The following is a 27,298-nucleotide window of genomic DNA, read 5'->3' on the forward strand; positions in this document are numbered from 1 at the left end:
AACCCCCACCTTCCCCCCTCCTGCAACCTGGAACTAGACCGGTTACATGGAGACACTCAGAAGTGCAGCCATCCAGGCCAGAAAAACCGGTGGCCTGGGTCACTGCGGTCGGTCGCATGGAAGCGGACACTGGGCCTGCGGGAGCTCAGCAGGCGCCGGTCAGAAGGTGTATTTCCCTTTAAGACTCAGGCCGCGGGGGCGGGGCGGAGTCGCCGCGGGAGAGCCGAGCGCCGGAGCCCGAGGCGGGAAGACCCGCCCCGGCGGAGTGCGCGCGCGCCGTTCCGGGGCGGGGCTTGGGGGAGCCCGCATGGCTGGCGTGGGCCCCGGATGAGGAAGTGCGGGGACACCATAGAGACGAAGAGGCGGCGGCGGCCGGAGCGCCCCCCGAGCTCTCCGGGCGCTCAGGTAGAGTTGGCGGCGACCGGGCTGCAGCGGCGGAGGCCGGGCTGCTGGGGCGAGCGCGGGCCGCAGGGAAGGCCTCCGGGTAAGAGGCCGAGGGCGCGGAGGCCGAGGGCGGCGCCGCTCCGCCCCATCCACCCCGCGGGAACGCTCGGCGCGGCGAGCCGAGGCGAGCGGGGGAGCCCGTCCCCTTCAGCCCGCGGACCCGCTCCGAGGCTGAGCTTGCGGGGCTTGCACCGCGACCCGGGGACAGGGGTCGGAGCAGATCCCGCGTCGCGAGGGGGAAACGACTTCCCCGAGTCACGGCTTCGATGGGGGGTGGGGGGGGCTCGATCCCTCTCTACGGTCTCGGTACGGAGGAGGACCCCCAAGTTTCCTCCGGGAGGACGACGCCCCTGGTCGCGGGCGCCCGCTTTCCCTCAGTTCGCTGTGTCTGTAAGCAGAAGGAGAACCGTTCCCGGGGCGTGCGAGGGCGATTCTGGATTTAATTTAAGGAGGGATGAGCTAACCCCGAAGCGAAATCTTCTCCTTCCTCCCCCACCCCCCCTTCCCACTTTTCCAATTTGGTCTGCGGTGCCCGGTGGCCGAGCGGGGCCAGGCTTGCTCCAAACCAAGGGGCACTCGAAGGGACTTCTCTACTTTTGTCAGTCTACCCTGGGAGGTGGAGGGGAAGGCTCTGGATGGACTTTACGGCATCCAGCGGCCTCCCCCTCCCCCTGCCGTGTCCTCCGAGGGCGCCTCGCGTCGCCTTCCCCCGGTCTGTGGCGTGCTGGGAGCTCCTTCCCTTGCACAACTGAGCTTGGAGTGCGATCGCCGCGAGCGGGCCTCCCTCTTCCCACCTTTGTGACCTTGACTAATTGTTTCACCTTTCTCGGTCGGTCCCAGTTACCCCTATTCTAATTAGGGGACTCTTTCCATAAACTTGTTAGGAGGCAAAGGAGGAAATTTGTAAGCACACTTGCTCAGTCAAGAATGGGTCGGTGGTTACTATTACCTACTGAGTTTTTTATTTCAAATCAACCCTGATATCATTTTTCATACTTTTCCCTTCTATTCCCACGCCCCTGTCATCGTCTCCTTAAAATATATATATATAAATCAGAAAGTACTTTTCCCCAAAAGTGCCTGTTCTAGTCACCCAATTAACAAAGAGGTCTTCGCGTGGAATAATCTGGAAGAAGAGTTGGCTTTGGGAAACTCTCTTTTGGGGTAGTCCGAGAGGGAGGGAGACCTGTGATTGCAGGATTGTGGAAGCCACTCTGCCTTTGTCCAGGGAAGCCATCTCTTCCCCACCAGCTAGAGAGGCCTTCTCCCACTCCCCCTACTTCTAGTGAAAGAAGGACTTCTGTCTGCACCTCCTTTGCCCTACTTCTTTCTCTTGCTCTCCCAAGCAAAATAAGACTAGACCTTGGAGGAGCCTGTACCTACCTTGCCTGCTATATGGAGAGGCCTAGATGGTGCCTTTTCTCTTCGTCTTCGGAGGAAGAAATCAAAAATGGCTCTTGCAGAGTCCTTGTCAGTTGAAATCTGCGTTTTCGACTTTAGTTTGGTCCCTATAGGGAAGACTGGGGGATTTTCCTACTTGCTCACAAAGGGAGCCAAGGCAATAGTGCTTGAATGCTTTGGAGTTCCTGCACTCTCCTGGGTGAAAAAGTTGGGCCCCTAAGTTTAGTGTATGGACTTTCCCACCCCGCCTCCCTGTTTGTCTCTGGGCTTGTTAGGGAGACTTACCTTCTATCTTTCCAGGAGAGCCACCTCCTCCAAATTCCCTTATGGAGGGATTGGCTCCAGTGTCTTGAGTCTTTGCAAAAGAAGAAAGCCCCTCTCTCAAGGTGAAAGGCGAGTTGGGAATTCATTGTATTGTCCCTTGACACAAGTGCGGCATTACGCAGTGTTATTCACTGCTCTTCTTCCTAAGAACAGTCCCTCTGCATTGTAATTAAAAGGGAGGGGAGAACTTTAGACTGGAATTATTGAGGCACAGAGTTTTCCGATCTGCTCTTTGTTTTTAATTGATTAAATGTGTAAGGTTTTTTTGTTCTTAGTGGTTGGCTTTGCTTTTTTTTTTTTTGGTGGTGGTGGGGAAATTAGCCTATCACTGTAAGCTTTGTTCAATCAGAACTTTTATTTTGGAGTGGCAAGGGAGCATTCAAACGGTTTCTACTATTATAGAATATCTTACCCAGTTAGGAACTGCAGTGGAAATGTTTCCATGGGAATTTTTTCTCTCTTCTTTCATGTTTTTGTTATCTAGTGGGATGGGAATGCCTACTGTCAGATTGGTTAAAGTAGAGTAGAGAATAGTGCTCACACCTTTTTTTTTTTTTTTTTTTTTTTTTTTTTTTTTTTTGGTAAAAGAGTTCTTAAGTTTTCTTTTCCAAGTTGGACCTTGAGTACTTGCTGTGGGGATTAGTTAGCGCCTGTAGGACTGTTGTTGATGTCAGTAGGTGTCGATTTGCTGGAAAAATCAAACTAGAGGTAATTGAGTCATGGGCCCAGAGAGCTAGTACAGTGGATAATACGCTTATTTACCTTGCTTGTGGCCAACCCAGGTTTGATCCCTGGAATCCTACATGGTCTCCTGAGCATCCCTGAATGTGTCCCCCTTCCTCACAAAATAAATAAATAAATAAGTGATCAGGTCATGAGATTTGGGAAGCTGGGAATGTAGCTCAGTAGTAGCTTGCCTTGCAAGTGTGAGGCCTTCTATGTGGGTCCCTAGCAGAGAGAGATGGGGAGGGGGAGAGGGAGAGAGAAAAGAAATCATGACATTTTTGCAGGAGATAAGACCTTTGGGATTGTGTTTAACTTGTTCCTTCACTTGTGAAAACAAGTCTAGGGAAATTAAGTGATAGCCTTTAGGCCATGGGAGTCAGGATAAGGACCTGGGGGGTGGTGTCCTGACCTGGGATTCCCAGCTAGACTACTTCCCAGCACCTCTTGACATTTGAAATAAAAAAGATGATGGGGTAATTATTCTCAATTCAAAAGAATTTTAATGTATGTTGGAATTATTTTACTTTTTTTCTTATAAAATTGTGCTTTTGTTATTGTGGGTTTTTTTTTTCTTTAGGCCACACCTAGCGATGCTCAGGGATGCTCAGGGATTACTCCTGGCACTACTCTGGGGTTGCCTGGAATTGAACCTGGGTCTGCAGCTCAGTGTGAAAGCAGTTGCCCTACCTGCTGTATTATTGCTCTAGCCCCTAATCCTTTCTTTTCCCAGGAATAAATCTATCCCCCAAGTAAGCTAATTCATTCTTTTGGTGGAAGGATGTCCATGTCCAGTGGTGCCCAGGGCTTACTTATTCCTGGCGCTGTGCTCAGTGATCACTCCTAGCAGTGCTCAGGAGGTGATAATGTAGTTTCAGGGATCGAACTGGGGTCAGTTGCATGCAAGGCAAGTGCCTTGCTGCCCCTGTACTATGTCTCCAACCCATCATCTAAGTCTTATGTTATAGAACAGATGACAGGCCAGTTGTATCTGCAAGGAATGCTTGTGGGTTGTTTTTTCGGTTTTGCTTATACCTCAGACTAGATACTTCTCTGTCCTTACTTGACAGGTTGCTTATAAATTGTTAGTAAGGATTAAGTTGGAAATCTGTGTTTATTGTTATAAGCACGTTTCTCTTTCCTCTTAGTTGGAAAAACACCTGGCTTATACCCTTTCAAATTTTTTTCCTTTTTTGCTTACATATGGTACCAAAATATTTAGTTTGGTGCAATTATTTCACTGTCCTCCCATTGTTCATCGATTTGCTCGAGCGGGCCCAGTAACGTCTCCATTGGAGATTTTGTTGTCACTGTGTTTGGCATATCGAATACGTCACGGGTAGCTTGCCAGGCTCTGCCATGCGGACAAGATACTCTCGGTAGCTTGCCGGGCTCTCCGAGAGGGGTGGAGGAATTGAACTCGGGTCGGCAATGTTGGTTGCGTGCAAGGCAAACGCCCTACCGCTGTGCTGTCGCTCCGCAGTTTTTTGGCGCAATAATCCGGGCAGATTTCTTTGAAGTGATGTATTTCTATACCATCATTTTTGGGGAGCTGATGCCTAGCAGCGCTGCACTCTGCATCCAACATGATCCTTGTGCTCAGGGCACCAGGCAGTGCTAGGAATCGCACTTGGGTCTCACGCCCTCAGAGCATTTGCTTCAGCACTTCAGAATGTGTATCTCCCTCACCCCTACACCATCATTTTTAATTGCTCTCAGAACTTCAGTTTTAAATATTCTGGTAAATCGATTAGTTGGTACATTCTTGTAGCATTACTGCTCTTCAGTAGGATTTTATTGTTACAGTCTAGGAAAGTTGAGGATGACTGTCTTGGTGCCACACTGAGCAGTTGTTGCGCATCACTCTCAAGCAGTGCTCTGGGGATCCGGGAGTGCTGGCTGTCAAACCCTCATGCGTGCACTCTCTAGCCTAGTTATCTTGCTGGCCCTCTGAGCTTGCATCCCCCCCCCCCCCCCGCCCCAACTCCAAAGAGTGGAGTTGAGGGGATCCTTATGTGGTGCTAAGGATTTGAACCAAGGTCATCGCTCCAGTCTCAAGCAGGACAAGCACCTTAACCTCTGTACTGTCTCTCTGGGCCCCAGGATTTGCATTACTATCACTTCATCTCTCAGGATCCAGCCAAGCACTCCACTGTTGTTGCGAATTCAGCTGCAGATACTGCTTAGAAACTTGAGCGCTCAGAATTAGGCAACCGAATGAACAGGGTCTCTTGCTTCAGCAGTCATTCTGCCTGTCTGTTTTTAAATTAAAAGTTCTTAGAACTTGTCTATTGAACAAGTATGTCAAAAGATGACTATACTTGGCCAGAGAGATAATATAGGGGGCTGGGTGGTTGCCTTGCATGGGGCTGACCTGGATTTATATCCTTGGTACCCTGTGTGGTCCCCCAAATTACTGGGGGTGATCCCTGAGCACCGCTGCATATGTCTTCCCCTCCCCCACCCTAAAAAAAGAATTGATGATATATCTGTGCTACTTGGCTTTTTCTAAGTTGGAAAGTTAACCACAACTTTAAAAATTGGGAGGCTGGAGCAATGGATAGTACAGTAGGTACTTTGCACAAAGTCAACTAGGGGTTGATACCTGGCACCTGTATGGTGTCCTAGGTCTCCAGGAGTGATCCCTGAGCACAGAGTCAGGAGTAAGCCCTGATCATCGCTGGATGTGGCTCAACACCCCCACACGCCGCCCCCCCCAAGTCCCCCCAACCCCTCCCCCCACTTTAAAACTTGATTTTGGCCATGGTCAGTTTACAGTGTACTCAGGCATAAGAAAGTGGACTATTTCCTGAGCCCTCTTACATGTTTCTCAACATAGACACTTCGTGATAAAGATGTGTTTGTAAATGTGCGTTTGGGCATGATCTTGTGTCCCGAATAAAGTTTTGAGTTAGAACCGTTAGACTAGAAGGAATAGAATTCGCTTGGCATTGTAGGAGTTATGTCTGTAGACTGTAAGTCTAACTGAACATCAAGTGAGAGGTCAGATATAGTTATGTCCAGGAAGTCAAGTCTCAGCTCTAGGGTGTTGAGGGCGTAGTTACTGAGAGAGGCAACGGGAGCCAACACTAGCATGGAGATTAATTCAGGCTGTCCTCTCTCATCTTAGTTTTCCACTGCTATTTGCAGATAGGTAGACTTGGTTATGCATTGAGTTGAATGGGTTCTCTTTTAGAAATTTACTTCAGTTTGGGGGCTGGAGCGATAGCACAGCGGGTAGGGCGTTTGCCTTGCACGCAGCCAACATGGCCGACCCGAGTTCGATTCCTCTGCCCCTCTCGGAGAGCCCGGCAAGCTACCGAGAGTATTTGATATGCCAGACACAGTAACAACAAAGTCTTCAATGGAGACGTTACTGGGCCCGCTCGAGCAAATCGATGATCAGCGGGAGGGCCTTTACCTTTACCTTTACTTCAGTTTGGGGATTTGAAACAGCAAGAGACAAACACAGGTTAGGAAATTGAGAGAACTGTTGAGTCTAGGGACAGGTGTTTAAGTCAGCATTATTAAGATACAGTTTGTATACCGTATACTATTTTTTTAACCACACTGACTGTATTCAGGGCTAACTCCTGACTCTGTGCTCAGGGTTCACTCCTGGCAGAGATTGGGGCACCATATGGGGTGCTGTGATTGAACCTGGGTTGGCCACATGCAAGGCAAATGCCATACCTGCTCTATTATCTGCTTTGGCCCCTATGCTATGTAAAGTCTTCATTTTTGTCTGTTCAGTGGCCTTTAGCAGTCAGGGTATGCAAACATACAAAAGTCAGTATTAGGTTTTTGTTTTTTGCCATTCCTGGGCCAACCTTGCATGCTCAGGAGCTGTTTGGTGGGTCACACTTGATGCTTGGAAGACCAGTTGGTGTCAGGGGTTGCACCTGCAAAGCATGGTCTCCAGCCCAGTATTCAAATATTTTTTGTTGCCCCCCAAAGTAATTATCTGTTAGCAATCACTCCCTGTTTCTCCATCTCTCTCAGCAATAAGCAACCATTAATTCAGTTTCTGACTCCATGGGTTTGCCAACTTTAGGTATTTCATATAAGTGGGATTTTATAATTTGCGTTCTTTTGTGACTTTTTTTTAAAACTTGGCATGTTTTCTCAGTATACGTCAGTGTTGCATCATGAATCAGTGAGTCAATAGTCACTTCGTTTTATGACTGAAAAATATTCCATCACTATATGGTATATAAGTACTACATTTTGTTCATTCATGGGTGATGGACATTTGAATTGTTCTCCCTTTCCCCAAAATGAAGCCTGACAAGGGAAATTTGTAGAGGATTTAACTTTTGAGAATACTCACACCTCTGTGGGGTACTGCATCAGTAGAAGGATTAGTGAAGCCATCCGGCCCACAGTCCTGCCCTTTTGCAGTATTCTTTCCTGTACTTACTTTTCTGGTCTATATGTGATGTGACTACCAAAAACTGGATTGTCTGTTTGTTGGGATAGGAGGACTTCAGCATCTTAAACCCAAGCATTTCCTACTTTTATGTGGCATCAGGTAGCAGTTGCACTCTAACACCGTTACACATACACTCAGAGAGAGAGAGAGAGAGAGAGAGAGAGCCCTAAAATGCCTTTAAAATATCCAGTGGTAGGGTAAAGAGCTAGTACAGGACAAAGGGTACTTAGCATATACACAGCCATCCTAGTTTGATTCCTGCCACTAAATAAGACCCTTTAAGCACTGCCAGGGATCACTCAAGCACAAAGCCAAGAATAATTTTTGAGCACATCCTGTGTAGTGCCCAAACCCAAAAAGTAAAATATCCAGTAGCTTGAAGAGAAGGGGGAAGGAAGATTTTCACCCAAAGTGGAATTTTTTTTTTTAAATTTCATCTTAGGTCACATGCAGCATTGCTCAGGGCTTACTCCTAGCTCTGTGCCAGAGGTTCCTCTGTCCTGGTGGTGCTTAAGGAACCATATGCAGTGTTGGGGACCAAACCAGTGCAATAAAAAATAAGCACTTAAACCTCTGAACTATCTCTCTGTCCCAAAAGGGTACATATCTTTGGTTGCTTGTTTTCTGGGAGTGGGACACCATACCTGGCAGTGCTCAGGGCTCCTGTCTCAGTGCTCAGGAATCACTTCTGGTGCAGCTTGGAGTACCATATGTGGTACTGGGGATGGAACCTGGGTCAAATGTGTGCAAGGCAAGTGCCCTACCCGCTGTACTATCACTCCAGCCCAAAGGGTGCATATCTTTCAGAACTATTTCTTGATTTCTTTAAAAACTTTCTCAGAGCCAGAGCAATACCACAGCAGGTAGGGTGCTTTCCTTGCACGCGGCAGACCTATGAGTTCAATCCCCAGCATTCCATCTGGCTCCTTGAGCACTGCCAGGAATAATTCCTGAGAGCAGAGCCAAGAGTAACCAACCCCTGAACATCACCGGTTGTGATCTAAAAGCCAAAAAAGAAAGAAACACATAAAATCAGGCCAGAGAAGTAGTACAGGGGTTAAGGCTCATGCCTGGCATTCAATCCCAAGCACCATATGGTTACTCTGGTGTCATTGGGTACAGTCCTGGAGGGTCCTAAGGACTGCCAGGTGTGGCCCTGGAGTCTCCTGAGCCACAGGGGGGTGACCAGGTAATCCCTGCCACCACAGGGCTCAGACAATACCAGGCCCTCACGTTGAAGTACCATCCTAATTGGCTGAGAATCATTACTGGGAGGGGACCCTGGGCCTCCTGGGAGTCTCCCCAACCTCCCAAACAAAACAGAAAACTTGAGGGACACCCAGTGAATGAAGCATAGAAACATGAGTAAACTCTGGCTTAGCAGACAAGGAGAAAGGCAGAACAGTCCAGACGGGAGCTCTCAGGGTATTTGCTACTGTCCGTGTTGCACAAAATCAGTATACGGGACTCTGTGTGAAGGGCACAGTTGTAAACCCAAGGGTTTTCATGGAATGAACTGCTGTCTTGTAGGTAGAGCATGTAGAGCATGTGCCTTTTGTCTAGTGATGTCTGTGGAACCCTCCAGATAATCCAGGTAAAAAGAGAGTCCAGGAGACAGAGTGAGAAGGGTTCTGAATGCTGTAAGGGACATTGTTGCTTCCTGCTCAGAAACTTCAGTGCAGTCTGTGGAGAGTGAGACCACTCAGCCATCAAACAGTTCTGTGATAATCAGCAAATGACATTTGCACCTTTATGTGTGTAGAGGCTGTTCATTTTGGGAAAAGGTGGAAGTAGTGGAAATCAGTGAGCTTCCAGAAGTGTGCGTGTGTGTGTGTGGTTTGGGACATACCTAGTGGTGTTTGTTATTCCAGGTTCTTAGTTGGGGTGGGGTCGTGCTTCCAGAGGTGCTGGGGGACCCTAGCCAGCCTCCCTGCATGAAAGCATGCACCAAAGAGCTATCTCTTCAACCCCTTGAATCACCTTTTTCTGTGTGCATTTTGGCCAAAGGGATTTGCCACTAGTGCCCCGATACAAAATTTTACAAAATCCTCCCTGCCCACCCACATCAGGAGGTTCTGTTTTCTAGGTCATAAAGGAGGCCCAGACTCCAAGAGGCAAGGCTGAGTCTGGCTGCCAGTGGAGGGAGGGAAGGAGATTTGCCGTTGATCCCTCAGGTTGTTATGAATTCTTAAGTTGCCAAATATTTTTCATCTTCTCTTTTGTCTGGAATTAGGAAAGCGTCAAGAATGAAAGCATGTCATATCCTTTTTTGGCTAACCAGTTTCCTCCTTGATCAGGTCACAATGGATTTTGTTGTGGAAACTGTACACGTTTGATATACTAAAATGGAAAAGTTACCAGCCAGGAAACCTTGGGATCCCAATGTACATCTTCTAGTAGCGAGTGTGTGTGTGTGTGTGTGTGTGTGTGTGTGTGTGTGTGTATGTTTTCACTGCTTTGATCAGAACATTATGAGAGCATGTATTTCAAATAATAACTTGTATTTCCACCACCCAATGCCAAAAAACAAAACAGTAACAACCAAAACCAAAAATCCATTCCCAGCACAGTGGAAAACTACTGTGTATCTCTCCCTGGTCCTCAGTTAACCTGCAGTATTTTAGGCAGGTCACTTTTAGCCTCTTCAAACGTGATGGTAGGTGCATAATAGGTCCCTAGTAGCAGCCCTCTTGAGCTCACAGGGTTTTGAGAAGCAAATGAATGGTGTCTGTGAGGCACTTGGAAAATCTTAAAATGCTGAAAAAGTCAAGAAGGGACCCAGTGAGGAACTGGTTTATGCCCTGGTCTCACCACCCTGACCTTCTGATCTCATCCTAAGAAATCGCTTAAAAATAAATGTCTTCTTGAACCAGTCTCGGGAGGTTTTTTTTGTTTGTTTTGTATTGGGGGCCACACCCAGTTTTTCTGGTGCTACTCCTGACTGTACTTATGGGGTCACTCCTGGCAGTGTGGAGTATCAAACCAGGCTTAGCGTCATGCAGGCATAACCTTTAACCCCTATGTTCTGTCTCCTGCCTGAGCTGGGCAGGTAGCACACAAATGTTTTGTTAAGCAGTGAAGGAATGGAATTTACTGTACATCTTTATTTGAGAATTCTTCCTGAGAAAAAGCCAGGGTTGCCAATTTTCAGAGTCTCTTAGTATGTATTCATTCAACTGACACAATATCTATTATTATTAATACTGAGTATCTATTGTGTCAAGCCCTATTCCAGACAGTGAGGATATGTACAGTGAACTAGTGAGGTTTAGGCCTAAACACCATCATTGCCTTTTAGTTCATGTCAGGTCTGCCTTTGAACTCCTATATATGTCTTGTTCTTACCTATGTTTGTTGACCCTCCAGATTTAAATCGAGAATTATTAATAAGGCAGTATTTGAGTTGAGGGGAGTTGGGTCACATGCAATGGTGCTTGGGAGACCATTTGGGGTAGTGGATTGGACCAGGGCCGTTTGCATGCATAGCATGTACTTAGTCCTTTATATTTGCTCTTCTCCCCCAGACAGATATCCATCAAGCTGTTTTCCTACAAATTCTGAGTTATTAAAGAAAAATCTTTTGTGGTAGGGTCTTCAAAGCTGTGCTTGGGGACCTGGGGAGCACTTCTCATGACAGTTGACCCAACAATGAAAGCCTCTCAGTTTGATGTCTTGGGCCCTGCAAAGCAGTGTTACTCAGGCCCACAGTGCGTACCTGGCAGGGCATAGAGGACTGTGCAGTACTAGAGTCTTCACATGCAAGGCATACAATCTGTAGCTAGCCCTTTGAGCTAGCTCCCTGGATGCCTAAGAAGAAATTTAAAAAAAATTTTTTTTTGAACTTTTTTTTCCCCACTTAAGCACCCTGGTTTACAAAGTTGTTCATTTGTTACAGTATTCCAATATTACCATCCCCAATTCCATCACCACTGTGATTGTGTCTCCACCATTGTCCCCATTTTCCCAACTGCCTTTCAAGCCTACCCCCATAGCAGGTCCGAAATAATTGATGTTATGTTGCTTGTTATCACTAAGTGACTAATGAAATGATCAAGAAATGCTTTGGTAAAAGAAAATTTGTGAAAAGTGTTTATATCTCACCATGGGGACATTATAAGTCCTTGTCTGAGGGTTTACTAAGCTGTTATTGCTAGTTCCCAACCAATCTGGTATGCTCCTACTAGGATGTCAGTGTTGTAGAGTTTTAAGAAGTCACTCCAGAAAATCCAGAATATTTAACTGGGCAGTGAGCCTTTATGGCGGCAGCAGTAGAATGTTCCAGGATTTCTAGAAGTACAGCAGGGCAGGGGGGAAGAAGTCGCTTGCTCTGACTTTGAGAAGACCCAGGGCTTTCAGTCAAATAATTCCCTGGTGTACCTGAAATTTCTGGCAGTTTGGCATCCATGTGGAGCTCAATCCTGAGGCAGTGAAGTCTGGCCCTAGGCATGATGGATGTTGTACTGTGAATGCGGCTGCTGGGGCTTTAACAGGGTCGGTACTTGGCCTGCCCCCCCCTGAGGAGAAAGTGTTTGTTTGTTTGTTTGTTTTGCTTTTTGGGCCACACCCGGCAATGCACAGGGGTTACTCCTGACTGCACTCAGGAATTACTCCCGGTTTTCCCATATGGTGCTCAGGGGACCATATGGGATGCTGGGAATTGAACCTGGGTCGACCGCGTGCAAGGCAAACACCCTCCCTGCTGTGCTATTGCTCCAGCCCCCAGAAAGTTTTAAAGCCAGGTATTGCTGCTGTTTGAGGTAGTAAATTCTGTATATATTCCTTAGGTTTGCCACTTAGAGCTGAGGCTGCTTTCTTCAACCCTGTAAACTTTTAAACTTTTATCCCTTCCTTTGATTTGTGTCAGGGTGAATCATTTGATGTAAAAGAGCTGACTCCATAATCTTCATCTGCCCTAATGCTGTCATCTGGAGTGGAGACTCAGCCAGTTCCACTTGATTCCTCCATGTCTGCCGTGGTACAGGAATTATACACTGAACTCCCAGTAAGTGTCTCCAAAGAGCTTCATGCTGACCATGAGCCAAGTGCGATTCCAGATGTAAAACCTGCAGCCTCATGTTCTCCTGTCAGTGAGAGTAGGGCAGTGCCCTTGGAGCTGCAGAGATCCCGTTCGGAAAGTTGTGAAGAAACCCCTGCAACCTTGGATCATGGGGCTGAGCCTAGGCGGTGTGGGCTGGTGGACTCCACAGCACGAGGTTCTTTAGCTTCTGGCATCTTGGATAGGGAAGAGAAAACCAAGAGCCCAGAGCTAAAGGTCTTCAGAGATGAAGGGGACCAGGAGGAAGTTGTAAGAGAGTCCTATGAGGGAGCAAAGGAAGACCCACACCAACATTCCACAGCCGCTGAAGAAGAGATCAGCCCAAGTCAGGTAAGACATGATTGTGATTCAGATGAGTTGGGTGTGAATGCTGTCTTTCCCAGTCCCCTTTTACATGCTAGGACTCAGGTGCTAACAGGCGACTTATCTTTTCTCCTTGAAACAGTTCCCAGATTTTTAGAGGCGATCTGGTTCAGATGACCTTTAGAACCTTTTGTGTCAAACCAGACACGTGGAGAGAGGCAATGCTTGTCTGATGAAAGTGTCATGTCTTCAGAGCAGCTGCTATGTGTGGAATGTTGAATCTCTGTGATAGTCATGTGGTATTTGTGTGTCTGGTATTAAGAGATGATGTGCACTCATCCCTGAAGTTTTGGAAGCGTCGTGATTAGGATGGAGTGAGACATCCAAGGGGTTTATTTGAGGGATACTGTTGACCCAGGTAGGGAGGGTACTGTAGAGCAACGTTTTTGAATCCTTTTACACCTGCAGTCCCACACGTCCCCTGCACACTCGTCCACAGACCGGCAGTTATAACCAAGGTGGGAGACCAGAGGTTTTCAGTTTCTCTCCACCTGCGGGCCAGCACCAGTCCAGGAACCAATGGTTGCTAACTGGTGATTGCAGTGGCCCACGGCCACGGTCTTCTGGTGATGTCCTCATTTCCGAAGCTTGTCTTTAGCTTTACAGGTCCAGAAGCTTGATTTAATTTTTAGTGCATCAGAGATGATGTTTTCCGAAGGACTTATGTTAACCAGCTTCATGAAAGGCTGAAATAGGAATCAAGAAGCTAGTTCTTTAATTAGTAGACAGTGAAAATTGGAATCATTGCTTGTTAGGTGTGGTCATACTGACTGGTCAGAAATCTGTTCCCTATATAAGCAGGCCCACATGGGAAATCAAATCTTGCTGTGAGTTTGAAATTTGACTAAGAGAAGTTAGGGAAGGGAGACTCCTGGTTAGTAAACTGTGCTAACCCGATGAACATAAAAAATGTTTCTTTAAATGTAGGAGTACTGCTATTTATTCAGCACTGATTAGGCTGATTGAATTGGGCATGAACTCCGCCTTACTTTTTTTCTCCCCCCCTTTTTATAATTTTATTTATTGAATCACAGAGAGCAGTTAAAAAAGCTTTCAGGTTTAAGTCTCGGTCATACAATGAAACACCCGTACCTTCACCAGTGCCCATTCTCCACCACCAAAAACCTCAGTATACCCCCATCCCACACCCTTCTCCTACCTGTGGGGCAGATGATTTCCACATTACTCTCTCTCTACTTTGATTACATTCAATATTTTGATACCAAACCCACCATTATTATTTGGGATTTTACCCCAACACTCAGATCTGCCAAAAAGGCAACAGTAGACAATTTGTTTTCTATTGCTGGTTATGAATAACATATGGTGTTGCGCGGCTGGCGCAATTTTGAAATTCTGAAATTTTAACAAATCTGGAGGGATTTCTGCCAAAGCCTGCTGGGTTCCGAGATTTGTTCCCGAGTCTTGGGATTATGGCTGTTTAGCAGCTTGATCAGGAGCCAGAGAGGCCGTTCGTGGGCAGTGACTCGCGGTCTTGTTGGGATGGGGAGGAAAGGGCCGGCTCTACCCCCATCCTGTGAGGCTCCGCGTGTCTTGTCACTGTGGGCCCAAAACTGACTGTCCAATGGCCTCTGGAGGATGGCGGTCATCGGGCCGCCAGGGGGAACATGCCAAGGCACGAAACCTATTCCCACCTGGGGTGGCCCAGTGCTGGTAACCTACTGCAGGGACCAGACACATTTCTGCCAAAAGCTGTTGGGTTTCGAGATTTGTTTCTGGGATCATGGCCATTAAGCAGTTCGATCAGGAACCAGAGAGGCCATGCCTCCAATTATATAGCTGAGCCGGAGGTGGTTTGTGGGTGTGTCTCCTACATACCTAACTTCTGGCCATTAGCTTTCTTGGTAAACTTTGCCCCAAGTTTTTGGGGTCTGGCCAAAGGCACAGCAGCAATTTTGGGGTATCTGGAAGTCTGAAGGCGCCACCAGGCTGCTGATGCACTCGCCTCACAGGTACAGATTGATCTGCTGGTGGCACCATACCCCTGAACATCAACTCTTAACATATCTGGTCTTGTAATAAATATTTTAGGCTTTGTAGATTAGATGGTCTCTGTTAAAACCACGCAATTCTATCCTTGTAGCATGGAAGCATATGTAGACAGTGCATACAGAAATAAATGTAGCTATGTACCAATAAACCTTCCTGAGTTCGGGTTCTGCCCATGAGCTATAGTTTCCCATTCTCTACAGTGATCCAGATAAATTCATATTCTCTGGGATTCCTGGGGTAGGTCTTCCCTCCTCATCTTCCTCCATTCATTTATCATTTCAGGTTATAGGACAATTGATTTCTGTGGCAGGTTGTAGGGCATATGTTACAGGACAGTTGATTCTTGGTAGCAAATGGTGGCTATAATTCAGAATGAACTCAGCATGAAGTAACAGTTAAGCTTGGGGCTAGAGCGATAGTCCAGGTGGGGTGCTTGCCTTGCACATAGCTGGCCTGAGTTTTATTCTCGGCACCACATATTATCCTCTAAGCCATTAGGAGGGTTTCCTGAGTGCAGAGCCAGGAATAAGCCCTGAGCACTGCTAGGTGGCTAGGTGTGCCTCTCCACCCTCCTCTCCCCTTTACCTCCTCCCCCATATTAGATCAAAGATACAGATAAGGCGCTTGCCTTGCATGCATTTGACCTGGATTTTATCCCTAGCACTGCCAGGAGTAAGCCCTGAGCACTGCCCAAAAACTGAAATGACAAATTCAGGACTTAAAAGTTCCTTTTTGATTTGGTGGGCTGAATCTAAGTTTCTTGGGGCTGGCCTGATAGTACAGTGGGTGGGGCATTTGCCTTACATGTGGCTGACCCAGGTTCTGTTCCTGGCATCTCATATGGTCCCTTGAGCCCACCAGGAGTACTCTCTGAGCATAGAGCCAGGAGAAAGTGGTGTGACCCAAATACAAAAAATCAACAAAAGACAACACAACAAAAAGCAGCAACCACCAAACTACTTTCCTTAATGTAGTATTTGATAGAAAACAAATCTCATATATGTATGCCATAAAGATAACACAGTACAATGACCTATATATGTGATACACACACACTTTTATATCACCCAACATAAGAACTAAAGGTTACTGTCTTCCTATTCTTTGTTTTCTTTGGCCACCTGCAGGCAAACCTCCAGTGCATTGAACTGTCTCTCCAGCCTTCCCTTTTCTTTTCATTTGTTTTGGGGCCATACCTAGCCATACCTAGCGATGCTCAAAAGTAACTCCTGGCTCTGCACTCACGAATTTCTCCTAGTAATGCTTGTGTTATCCCCCTCTCCCAAGGAATTGAACTGTAAACACCCTACCCTCTATACTATCTCTGTTCCTTTTTAAACCATTCTGTTTTAAAAAGAACAGAGAGGGCCACTAGGGCATTTGTCTTGCATGCGGCTGATCTGGGTTTGATTTCCGGAATCTCATATGGTCCCCCAAACACCGCCAGGAGTGATTCCTGAGCTCAGAGCCAGGCATATCCCCTAAGCATCACTGGGTATGGCCCCAAAAGTCTAAATAAATAAATATTTTAAAAATTAAAAAAAAAAAGGAACAGTACAGATAGTGCAAAAGAAAACAGGATGGTTTAAATAGCCCACTTTCTTCCTTTTTAAACCATCCACCTCCACCAAAGGTAAATACTATTTTGAATTGAGTAGAGCAAAATAAAATTTAATAGATATTAATATATGATTTATATATATATTAATATATAATAATCCACGATATTGGCAACTATCGCCCAATCTGCCTATTGTCTGTCATCTACAAACTATTCACTCGAGTCATCCTGAATAGGATTAGCAGAACACTAGATGAAGGACAACCATGTGAACAAGCTGGATTCCGAAAAGGATTCAATACCATCGACCATATCCACACAATAACCAAGCTCATTGAGGTATCTCGGGAGTTCAAGATGCCGCTCTGTCTAACGTTCATTGATTTAAAGAAGGCCTTTGATTCTGTTGAGACGGAAGCGGTCATGGAAGCCCTAGCCAATCAGGGCGTACAAACTCAATACATCAGGATCCTTCGTGAGCTCTATTGCGGATTCACTACCAAGATCTCACCATTCTACAAAGAAGTAATCATCCATATCAAGAGAGGGGTTCGGCAGGGTGATACCATTTCACCAAAACTCTTCAGTGCCACCCTCGAGAACATCATGCGACGACTGGAATGGGAAAACATGGGAGTGAAGATAGATGGTCGACAACTACACCACCTCCGCTTTGCTGAGGACATCGTTCTAATAACACCAAACATCAGCCAAGCGGCACAAATGCTGAACGACTTTGACCGTGAATGTGGAAAGGTCGGACTACAGCTGAATCTTACGAAGACAATGTTTATGAGAAACAGCCTTGTTCCTGACGCTCCATTCGCTCTCAACGGAACCACCATCTCCGAATGCAACAGTTGTATATACCTAGGTCGAGAAATCAACATGATGAATGACCTGGCACCTGAGTTGCGCAGGAGGAAGAGAGCGGCTTGGAATGCCTTCAAGAGCATTGAAGAAATAACTAAAAGGACAAAGAACCTCCAGCTACGAGCACATCTCTTTGATTCCACTATTCTTCCTGCATTAACATATGCCTCAGAGACCTGGACCCTACGAAAACAGGATGAGAACGCTATTCGGGTCTCTCAAAGAGGAATCGAAAGAACTATGCTTGGAATATCATGATTCACTCAAATGAGAGATAGAATCCGGAGTTCTGATCTTCATCAACGCTCAAGAATCAGGGACGCTGTCTCATTTGCCAAGACATCAAAAATCAGATGGGCTGGACACATAATGAGGTTTACAGACAACCGCTGAACTAGAGCCATTACTGATTGGATTCCACGGGACATCAAGAGATCACGTGGACGCCCACCTATAAGATGGTCAGACTTCTTCGTCAAGACCCTAAATGATCGGTTTGAGGCTCTGCATGTTCCTAGAACGAACAGATACCATTGGGCTACGCTAGCACGCAATCGGGATGAATGGAGACGTTACTGGCACCCGCTCGAATAAATCGATGAATAACGGGGATTAAGTGATTAAGTGGATATATGATTTAAAATTTTTTTATGTTAATGAATCACTGTGAGATATAGTTACAGACTTACAAACTTTTGTGATTACATTTCAGTCATAGCGTGTTCAAGTATCCATCCCTCCATCAGTGCCCATTCTCCACCACCAATGTTCCCAGTATCCTTCCTACCACTCCCACCCCTTCCCACCCCCTGCCTCTGTGGCAGGCAAATTTCTTCTTACTCTCTCCTTCAGGGTGTTATGGTTTGCAATACAGGTACTAAATGATCATCATGTTTGGTCCATAGTCTACTTGGGTTTTTTGTTTTGTTTAGTTTGCTTTTTGGGTCATACCCAGCGGTGCTCAGGGGTTATTCCTGGCTCTGCACTCAGGAATTACTCCTGGCAGTGCTTGGGGACCGTATGGGATGCTGGGGATGGAAACCGTGTCGACCGTGTGCAAGGCAAATGCCCTACTTGCTGTACTATCGCTCCAACCCCTGTACTTGGTTTTAAAACATCAACCCATAAGGAGACAAAGCAAAGTATTTATGGGAATACAGTTCCATAGGCTTTTGCTGGTCTTTTAAAAGTGACTTTGTGGTACTATTGCCAAGAAAAGTCAATTTGCTCTTAATGTACATTAACAGAGGTGAGTTTTCTGGCCTTATAGGTAGTGATTATGCTGTCTTATAGGTAGTGATTAACGTACAGCCAGAGAATTACATGAAGTTCCCCCTTCCCTCAAGCTCTCAGATGAGCTCACGATGCCCCCACCTCACCCCTACAGAGGGAAGGTGTCAATATAGGAAGGAATTAATGTATCCATATTCACCAAGAAGGGCTTATATCACTAATATATAATAAACTGTTGAATTAGTGATGACAGCCCAGTAGGAAAGTGGCAGAAAGACTTTAACATGTTCATTGAATGTGCATATTTTACTTTTTTTGTTTTGTTTTGGGCCACACCTGGTCGTGCTCATGGCTTATTCTTGGCTTAGTGCTCAGGGATCACTCCTAGTAGACTCAAGGGACCATATGGGATCCCAGGGTTCTAACCCACGTCAGCAAGTGTATTTTTGTACAGTCATTATATTATCACTCCAGCCTCATTGTGCTTAAATACTTGAAGAAATGGTCATCCCCAGACATGATGAAATAAGTGCACATTTAAACAGTCTGAGATACGACTTTTTACCTCCCAGATTGACAGAAGTGAAATATCATAATGTCTGGCTGATAAGGCAGTGAGGCAAACAGTGTGTTCTGACACATTGCCTGTGAAAAGTCAAACTTCTCGTGAACTATTAAAAAGAGAAGGTTTGGGGCTGGAGCAATAGCACAGCGGGTAGGGCGTTTGCCTTGCACGCAGCCGACCCGGGTTCGATTCCCAGCATCCCATATGTTCCCCCAAGCACCGCCAGGAGTGATTCCAGAGTGCAAAGCCAGGAGTAACTCCCCTGAGCATTGCCAGGTGTGACCCAAAAAGCAAAAAAAAAAAAAAGAAAAGAAAAGAAAAAGAGAGAGAGAGAGAGGTTTTTGCATCTCTTTAAAAACCCACATATGTTCTGACCTGCTGGACGACCACTTGGAATCTACCCTGAAGTTACACTTCTAGCAGCATAATACACAAGGTTATTCTTTGTAATTTTACTATTGCAAAATATCAAAAGTATGCTAAGTGTCCATGTATAGGGGGGGTTACTGAGAAATCATTGGTGTCTGGCCATACACGGTACTCTGAACAGCAGTGGAGAGGGGGAAAGATCTGTGGATCCTTGGCACCACATTTGGTCCTCAAAGCCCATTAGGAGTGTTTCCTGGGTACAGAACCAGGAATAAGCTCTGAACACTGCTAGGTGTGCCCTTCTCCCCCCTCCCCCCACGTGTGTGTGCGTATACGTTTATGTGTATGTATATATGGAGAGAGTCCATGTGTATACATGAGCACTTAACTGTCCTAACCACTTTGTGTCCTAGGATTGAGTGAATAGATTGATTTTGGGGGACTGGGGTGGGGGGAAAGCACACCTGGTGGTGCCCATGGCTTACTCCTGACTCTGTACTCAGGTTCATTCCTAGTGGGCTCATGGGACCAAGTGGGGTGCTAGGGATCGAACCTGGGTCAGCCACATGTTAGACAAGTGCTTGCCTGTTATACTCTCATCACTCCAGCCCCAAGGGAATAGGTAATTTATGGTGAAAAATAGCCAGACTTGTCACTATTATCTCTATGACAATAGTGATCTCAGTGCCAGAGAGAGTACAACAGATAGGGTAGGATGCTCGCTTGCATGCACCAATCCAGGTTTGCTTATTTATTTTTGCTTTTTGGGTCACACCCAGCGACGCACAGGGGTTACTCCTGGTTCTGCACTCAGGAGTCACCCCTGGCAGTGCTCAGGGGACCATGTGGGATGCTGGGAATCGAACCCAGGTCGCGCATGTGCAAGGCAAACGCTCTATCCGCTGTGCTATCTCTCCAGCACCACCAATCCAGGTTTAATTCTGCTGCCACATATGCTTCTCTGAGCCCCTTCATTAGTGATCACTGAGTACTGAGCCAGGAGTAAGCCCTGAGCACCACTGGGTGTGCCACCCCCCTCAGTCCAAAAAAAGAGAGAAAGAAAAAATAAATCAGGCTGGAGGAATAGTATAGTGGGTAGGGTGTTTCCACATAGCCGACCTGGGTTCCATCCCTGGCATCCCATATGATCCCCTAAGTGCTGCCAAGATTTAATTCCTGAGTAATAGTTACTGTCAGGAGTAACCCCTGACCACTAAGTATCCCCCCCCCCCAAAAACAGGAAAGAAAAATTATAGATGGGGGTGATATGCAGCTGAGGCTACAGTGAAACCTTTGGTAGGAATGGAATGTGCTGTATCAGTTTGGGTTCTTTACTATGTTCCAGGTAGATAGAGAAATACCAATATGTGGGGCACTGCTTCTAATAAACAGAGAAGGGCTGTTTATTAGAAGCAGTGACACCTCAGAACATGTCTTAGTTCCTAATTCTCATCTTCAGTTCTGGACGACTATTCTAGGGCTGGGGCAGGGGAAAACACAAGATAATCCCTAGAACAATCTGTGGATAAAGGATACAGGCACCAACTTGAAGGGGTTCCCCTGGGCAAAATCTAGGCTAGTTTTAGCTTATAATGAACAATGTTTTATTATAACCCACAGAATAAGACAATAACTATCCATGAGCCCCTGCCTGATATACAATAATTGAGAAAAGGGACAGAGTACCGGGACTAAGGCTTGTTCCTTGCAGATAGCCTATAGTAAACCCTGAGCACTGCTTCTGTGACCCCTTCAAAAAAAATTAGAAAAGTTTTAAAGAACTGTAATTTTCAGTTAATAAATGAGAGAGAGGTGGGACCAGAGAGATAGCATAGTGGGTAGGGCGCTTGCCTCGCACATGACCGCACATGACCGATCCAGTTCGTCCCTTGAGCACCACCAGAAGTAATTCCTGAGTACAGAGCCAGGAGCATTGCCAGGTGTGACCCCAAAACAAACAAAACAAGGATAACACGAAGAAGACCTAAAAGGCACCAGTTGACAACCAGTACAGTAAGAGTGATCTCAGTAAGAGTCACTGGGAGTTCTGGGGAGGGCTCAGTGGCAGAAAAATACTTGCCTTACAAATGCCACCTGTGTATGCCAAGCACAGTCCCCGTGAAGCTGCCGCCTGGGAACCTTGATGGTGCAACAAAAGGTACGACTGGAACATGCAAAGAATGCCCCCAGCTACAGGTTTTATTTTTAGTGTTAAAGGACAACAAATACATGCCATCCTTTGAAGCAATTTATTTTTGTGTATTTGTTATTATGTTTGTTTGGGCCATACCCAGCTGTGCTCAGGGATTACTCCTGGCTCCGGTGCTCAGATATCACTCCTAAAGGGCTCAGGGGTCATATGTGATGCTGGGGAGATAACCCAGGCTGAAGGCATACAAGGCAAGCACCTTACCCTCTGGAGTAACCTCCTGGGTTGCATTTTACGTTTTTAATATTAGTCTTCACTTTTTTGTTCTTAGTGTTTGTATGGAGGGTGAGTGGGCAAAATACACATGAGGTAAAAATCATTTTATTTTATTTGGGTAGGGGAACGGTTGGGTTTCTGGTAGTGCTCGTGCCTGGCCTTCCACACGCCCTTTGATTTATCTCTCTGGGCCCAGATTTACCATTTTGATTATTAATATGTAAGCCTCTCAGTGGCTTTGAGTTCGTTTGTGTTGTGTTACTGCCACCACTATCTATCTGCAGAATCCTTTGTCTTCCCTAACTGATACTGTGCCATTAGACTATACTGTCTATGAATTTGAGTACTCTAGGAAATTCATACAGAAATTATATAGTCTCTGTCCTTTAGTAACTGCTCTGAACAATTTTTTTTCCATTTTGGGTCACACCCAGTGACGCTCAGGGGTTACTCCGGGCTCTGCACTCAGGAATCACTCCTGGTGGTGCAAGGACCAAGGAGGTTGCTTGAAGGGCTGTGCAGGGGTGGGGGGATGACACGGAACCTAAACTTGATCCCCAGCAATGCATAGTCCCCCGAACACTGACCAGATGTGGCCCAGAAGTGACAAAAGTTATTCTAACCATGCAATGTTAACATCGTAAAGTTCTAACCAGTGAAAAGTTATTTTGTCCCGCCTTATGATTTGTGAAAAGGGTATAAAAACTCAGAGTATTCGTTTTATGCTGTGATCAGTGACATGCGTTCATTTTGTCATTAGAGTGGACAGAAGGCAAGAGAGGGGGCAGAAACTTGAGAACGGGCGCGGTGGAAGGGACAGCTGCAGGAGCCAGGCTGAATGGTGAAAGAATGTATTCAGTTCTGAACGCCACTCTTGTAGGAGAAAGGTCGAAAAGTGGCGGGCGCAAGGCTTACGAACCAAGATGAGGGGACGTTCGTTCTCATCAAATAAAATCGAAGGAGATGACTATGTGCCAACACGGAAATGTTTTCTGACATTGAAAACGTTTACACTGTGCTTTAAAATCTTTTTTCTCTTGGTACTTAAATAAAGTGGTAGGGTATTTAAATTGTTCCTGTATCGCTCCCCCCACCTCGACCCTCCCCAGTGGTGCATCTGCTTGTATCAAATGTGTTGAAAAGCTTTGGTGCCACGGTACAATACTTTATTCATGTTCATCAAACACAGAAAGACTTCTGTACTGCTAGTTGTAGTGTATGGTGGCCCAGTGTACAGTTTTGGACAGAGATTTCTTTGAAATTATCTGCTTGGGGCTGAGGAAGCACAGTGGCTCTTGAAGCTATTGGAGAAGCTTGTTTGTTTCTGTTTTTTTTTCCCCCGTTTTTACATTTAGCGTCACACCTGGTACTCAGGAGCTACTCCCAGCTAGGTGCTCAGTGGAGGGGAGGGTCACTTCTTACTGGTGCTGTGATTTGAACTATGTGGAAGCGGCAGGTTCAAATCACAGCCTTGGCCCAGAAGCTTTATTTATTTGGTTCTTAGTCATACCCTGCAGTGCTCAGGGGTTACTCCTGACTTTGTGCTCAGGAGTCACTCCTGGGAAGTACAGGAAACCATATCTGATGCCAGGATCAAACTCAGGTCGGCTGCATGCTAGGAAAATGCCCTACTTGCTGTACTATCACTCTAGCCCCAGAAGTTTGAATTTTAGTGGCATTCTATCTTTTGGGCCACACCCAGCTGTGGTCAGGGCTTTCTCCTGCCTCTCTCAGAGATCACTCCTGCAGTGCTCCAGAGGACCCTGTGGAGTATCAGCTGCAAATCAAGCACTCTATTCGTTGTGCCATCTCTCTGGCCCCAGAGTCTGATCTTAAGGGAAATGTGCCTTAGTGTGAAGGCACTCTCTTAAAAAGAACTTTTACTGGAAAGAATTCATTTTTTTCTCAGTAGTAATGCTTTTGGACATCAATTGCTTTCCAGGGTTGTAAGGGCAAGGTTGAACATATAATTGATAGTTTGTCCTTGGTAATGACCTCATTTTGTTGTATGAGAGCAGAGGGAGCTCATGGTAAAGTAGTTGTCTTGAATGTGTCAGTTCTTGGAGTTAGTCCTCGGTTTCACCTCAAGCTGTCACATGTGGCCCCCACAACAGTGTTTCGTTTGTTTTGGGCCACCTGCAATGCAGTACTTTGGGATATTCCCAGCTCTATGGATAATGCTCAGGCCATCTTGCAGTTCCAAGGTTGAACCTCCTCCATGCAGACAGAGCATGTATCCAGCTAGTTGAGCCATCTCATGTGGGCTGGGAGGGTGGAGTATGGTTCAGTGGTGGAGTGACTGCCCTGAATGATCCCCTGAGTTCAATCCCTGGCATGACAAAAAAGGGAGAGAGGGAAGTACCCAAAGCACTAGAGATTTCAGATGGAACTTTCAATTACGTTAGCAGTTCTCTTAGATAATTCATCGTGGAGGATATTTTTAAATGCCTCACCCAGCTAACTGATTAGTGCCGTAATCAAGTTACCAGTTGCTTCTCTGAATTGAGAGAGCCAAATGGAGGAAAATTCCTTTTTAAGCTCTGTGAGGATGATTTCAGCTGTTCCTTTCTAGACAACAGAAAACTCTAGAGATATCAGAGTTTCTTTCATTTTGTGTATTCTTAGCAATAAGCATGATCACTGCTATTTCTCCAAAATGTCAGGAAGTGGGAGGTATCTTGTTTCCTGTATATCTTGACCCTGTCATTACGTGCTCCGTGTTTAGGAAGTCCCAGGCAGAGATGGGCTGTCATTGCCTTTGCCTTGTACCATCTTTCCTCTGTTTCCAGTTCAGGAAGAGTGGGATTTGATTCCAAGCCGGGATCCAGGCTCAAGCAGGCCCTGAGGACCTTATAAAAGCTGAAGATCCTGATGTTATTTCCCACCTGTTCACTGTTCCAGATTTACCTCATAGGAAAGTGTCAGAACTGCATTTCCCCACCCCCAGAATATTCAGCCAACTTTTAATGGTAAATAAGACTAGAGATGAATAATAAGCATTTTCAAGGCCTTTCTAAAATCTGCCAAAATTTAGGAAAAATATTAAAACCTGATATTTTGTTTTGTTTTTGTGGGCAAACCCAGCAGTGGTTTGGGAGCCATGCAGCGCCAGCAACTGAACTCAGGCCTCCTGCAAGTAAAGCACGTGGTCAGTCCATTGATCTGTCTCCCCTTTCCCTTGAAAACGAATGCACAACTGAACAAGGGAATGAGATGCTGGATGTGCAAGGCAGGTGACTTATTGGCCAGTTTGTCAATTTTATGAACTACATAAAAAAAAAATGCACCTTGCTTGAAACTATAGCAGTTTCTCACTTGAGGTTGAAAGAAAGCCCCACATGAACTTTTACTCTGAAAGTTGATTCATTCAAGACAGATTTTGTGGCCCAGAATGTAACTTAGAGGTACAAGGTGTAAGGTCCCAGGTTGACGGCGAGCAGAAAAAAAGGATGAACTTTGTGGAGAAAGTTCACATATTAATTATAATGTGTTAAGATTTAACGAAATCTAGATGGTAGAAATGTTTTGAGTCTTTGTTTAGGAATCTTGAAAGTTAAAACGTAAAGCAGATAAACTATAGGGAAAGAAAATGTGTCTGATAAATTTTGAAGTATTCATTATATGATTGACTGGAGGTTGGAAATTAGTGCTGTTTGTTCACTGTGCTCTCCTGTTCAGCTATATAGCCCCAGTCCTCATGCCTCAAATTTGGTTGGTTTTTTTTCCTTGCTTTTGTTTGCTTTTTTGCCCACACTCAGTGGCAGTGCTTAGTGCAGACTGGCTGTTCTGGTCCCCCAATCTGCGCTCAGGGCCCTAGACTAGTAGAGATTCCACTGAGTTCGAAGATTGCTTGTCACTGTGTTGATGGTGTTTTCGGGTTACAGAGGTAGGTTACTCACATCTGAACTCAGCTTCATACACTTTGCTCTTTAGCGCAGTCAATTCCTGATCACTCATGAGACCTCCAGCCTTGAGGGTCTTTACCCTTCTATGAGAGGTGACGTTTTTCAGCTCCTAGCTTATGCTTCGTCCTTTCTAAGGAAAGAGTGAAATGGCCAAAGCAGCCTTAGCACTCAGGAATTACTCCAGGCAGTCCTTAGGGAACTGTTTGGAATACTGGGAATCAAACTCAGATCTGTTGTATGCGAGGCAAACACCCCATGTACTATCACCCCCACCCTTAGGCAGATTTCTAACATGTTAATATCTTATACCATTTGCTTTTTTATTTTATTTTTCTGAAGAATTTGAAAACGGTGAATGATAACATCTAAATAATTCATTTTCTATATCTGGGGAAACTAGAACATCCTGTTACATGACCACACTCCATTAATCAAAATCAAGAAATGGGACGCTGCTCTGTTTACTCCATTTGCTTTACTGATGTCTTCAGTAGTAAAAGAACAAGGGAAAATTTGTTTTAATCTAAGTAAAATCTAGGAATACTCTTAGCATTCAGTTGTCGTGCCTTTTTAGTCTTCTTTAATCTCTGTTTCTCATGGCCCTGAGACTTCTTTGTCTCTTCAAGGATTCAGACTATTTATTTTGTAGGATTTCCCTTCATCTGGGCTGGAGCGACAGCACAGCGGGTAGGGCGTCCGCCTTATAAGCGGCCAACATGGCCGACCCGAGTTCGATTCCTCCGCCCCTCTCGGAGAGCCCGGCAAGCTACCGAGAGTATCTCGCCCGCACGGCAGAGCCTGGCAAGCTCCCCGTGACGTATTCGATATGCCAAACACAGTAATAACAAAGTCTCCAATGGAGACGTTACTGGGCCCGCTCGAGCAAATCGACGATCAACGGGAGGGCCTTTCCCTTCATTTTGATTTTTGGTTTGAGGGTTTTTTTTTGGGGGGGGGGGTAGGGTGAGGGTGAGGGTTAGGCTGAACCCAGCAGTGCTCAGTGCTTACTCCTGGCTCTGCGCTCAGGATTCACTCCTGGTAGCACTCAGGGTACTAAGGGTTGAACCTGGGACAGCAGTGTGCAACTTTTCCCACTGTACTTTCTCTCCAGCCCATTTTTTCCTGTTTCTGGTGGGGAGGGGGCATGCCCAGAATCACTTAGGGCCATTCCTGGCTCTGTTTAGGGTAACCCCTGGCAAGTTCTCAAGGACCACATGTGGTTTGAATTGGGTCCACCTCATGCAAGGCAAGAGCCTTGCCTCCTGTACTCTCTCTCTTCAGCCTCGCATTTTCTTTTTTTTTTGAGGGAGGAGGGGGTTGTCACACCTGGCGGTGCACAGGGGTTACTTCTGGCTCTGCACTCAGGAATTACCCCTGGCGGTGCTCAGGGGACCATATGGGATGCTGGGAATCAAGCCCAGGTTAGCCGTATGCAAGGCAAACTCCCTACCGCTGTGCTATTGCTCCAGCCCTCAAGCCTTGCATTTGGATTTTTTTCATGTAATGTTTCTTAATGGTTAGATTCTGTGACTAAACATTTGCGGGGGCGGGATTTCAGCAGATATGGTGCTGGTTCTCAGAACATCATCCTCCAGGAGATACATGGCTCAT

The 27,298-nt window shown here is 46.0% G+C and overlaps 1 protein-coding gene across 4 annotated transcripts in view; it reads left to right on the forward strand.

Annotated features, from left to right (window-relative positions):
• The first annotated feature begins 318 nt into the window (after positions 1–318).
• PRR14L (proline rich 14 like) overlaps positions 319–27,298 on the forward strand; it is a 79,627-nt gene continuing 52,647 nt past the window's right edge. For 2 of the 4 annotated variants that reach the window (XM_056116467.1, XM_056116470.1), the window contains exons 1-2: positions 348–484; positions 12,189–12,710. In XM_056116467.1, coding sequence (XP_055972442.1) covers positions 12,240–12,710 — 471 coding nt within the window. In that variant the 5' untranslated portion in view covers positions 348–484; positions 12,189–12,239. Of the gene's footprint in view, positions 485–12,188; positions 12,711–27,298 lie in introns of all 4 variants that reach the window. The other 2 variants (XM_056116468.1, XM_056116469.1) reach the window with 2 other exon arrangements.

This window comes from Sorex fumeus, unplaced genomic scaffold (assembly GCF_029834395.1).
Source record: "Sorex fumeus unplaced genomic scaffold, SorFum_2.1 ptg000032l, whole genome shotgun sequence".
In the NCBI taxonomy this organism is placed as follows: Eukaryota; Metazoa; Chordata; class Mammalia; order Eulipotyphla; family Soricidae; genus Sorex; species Sorex fumeus.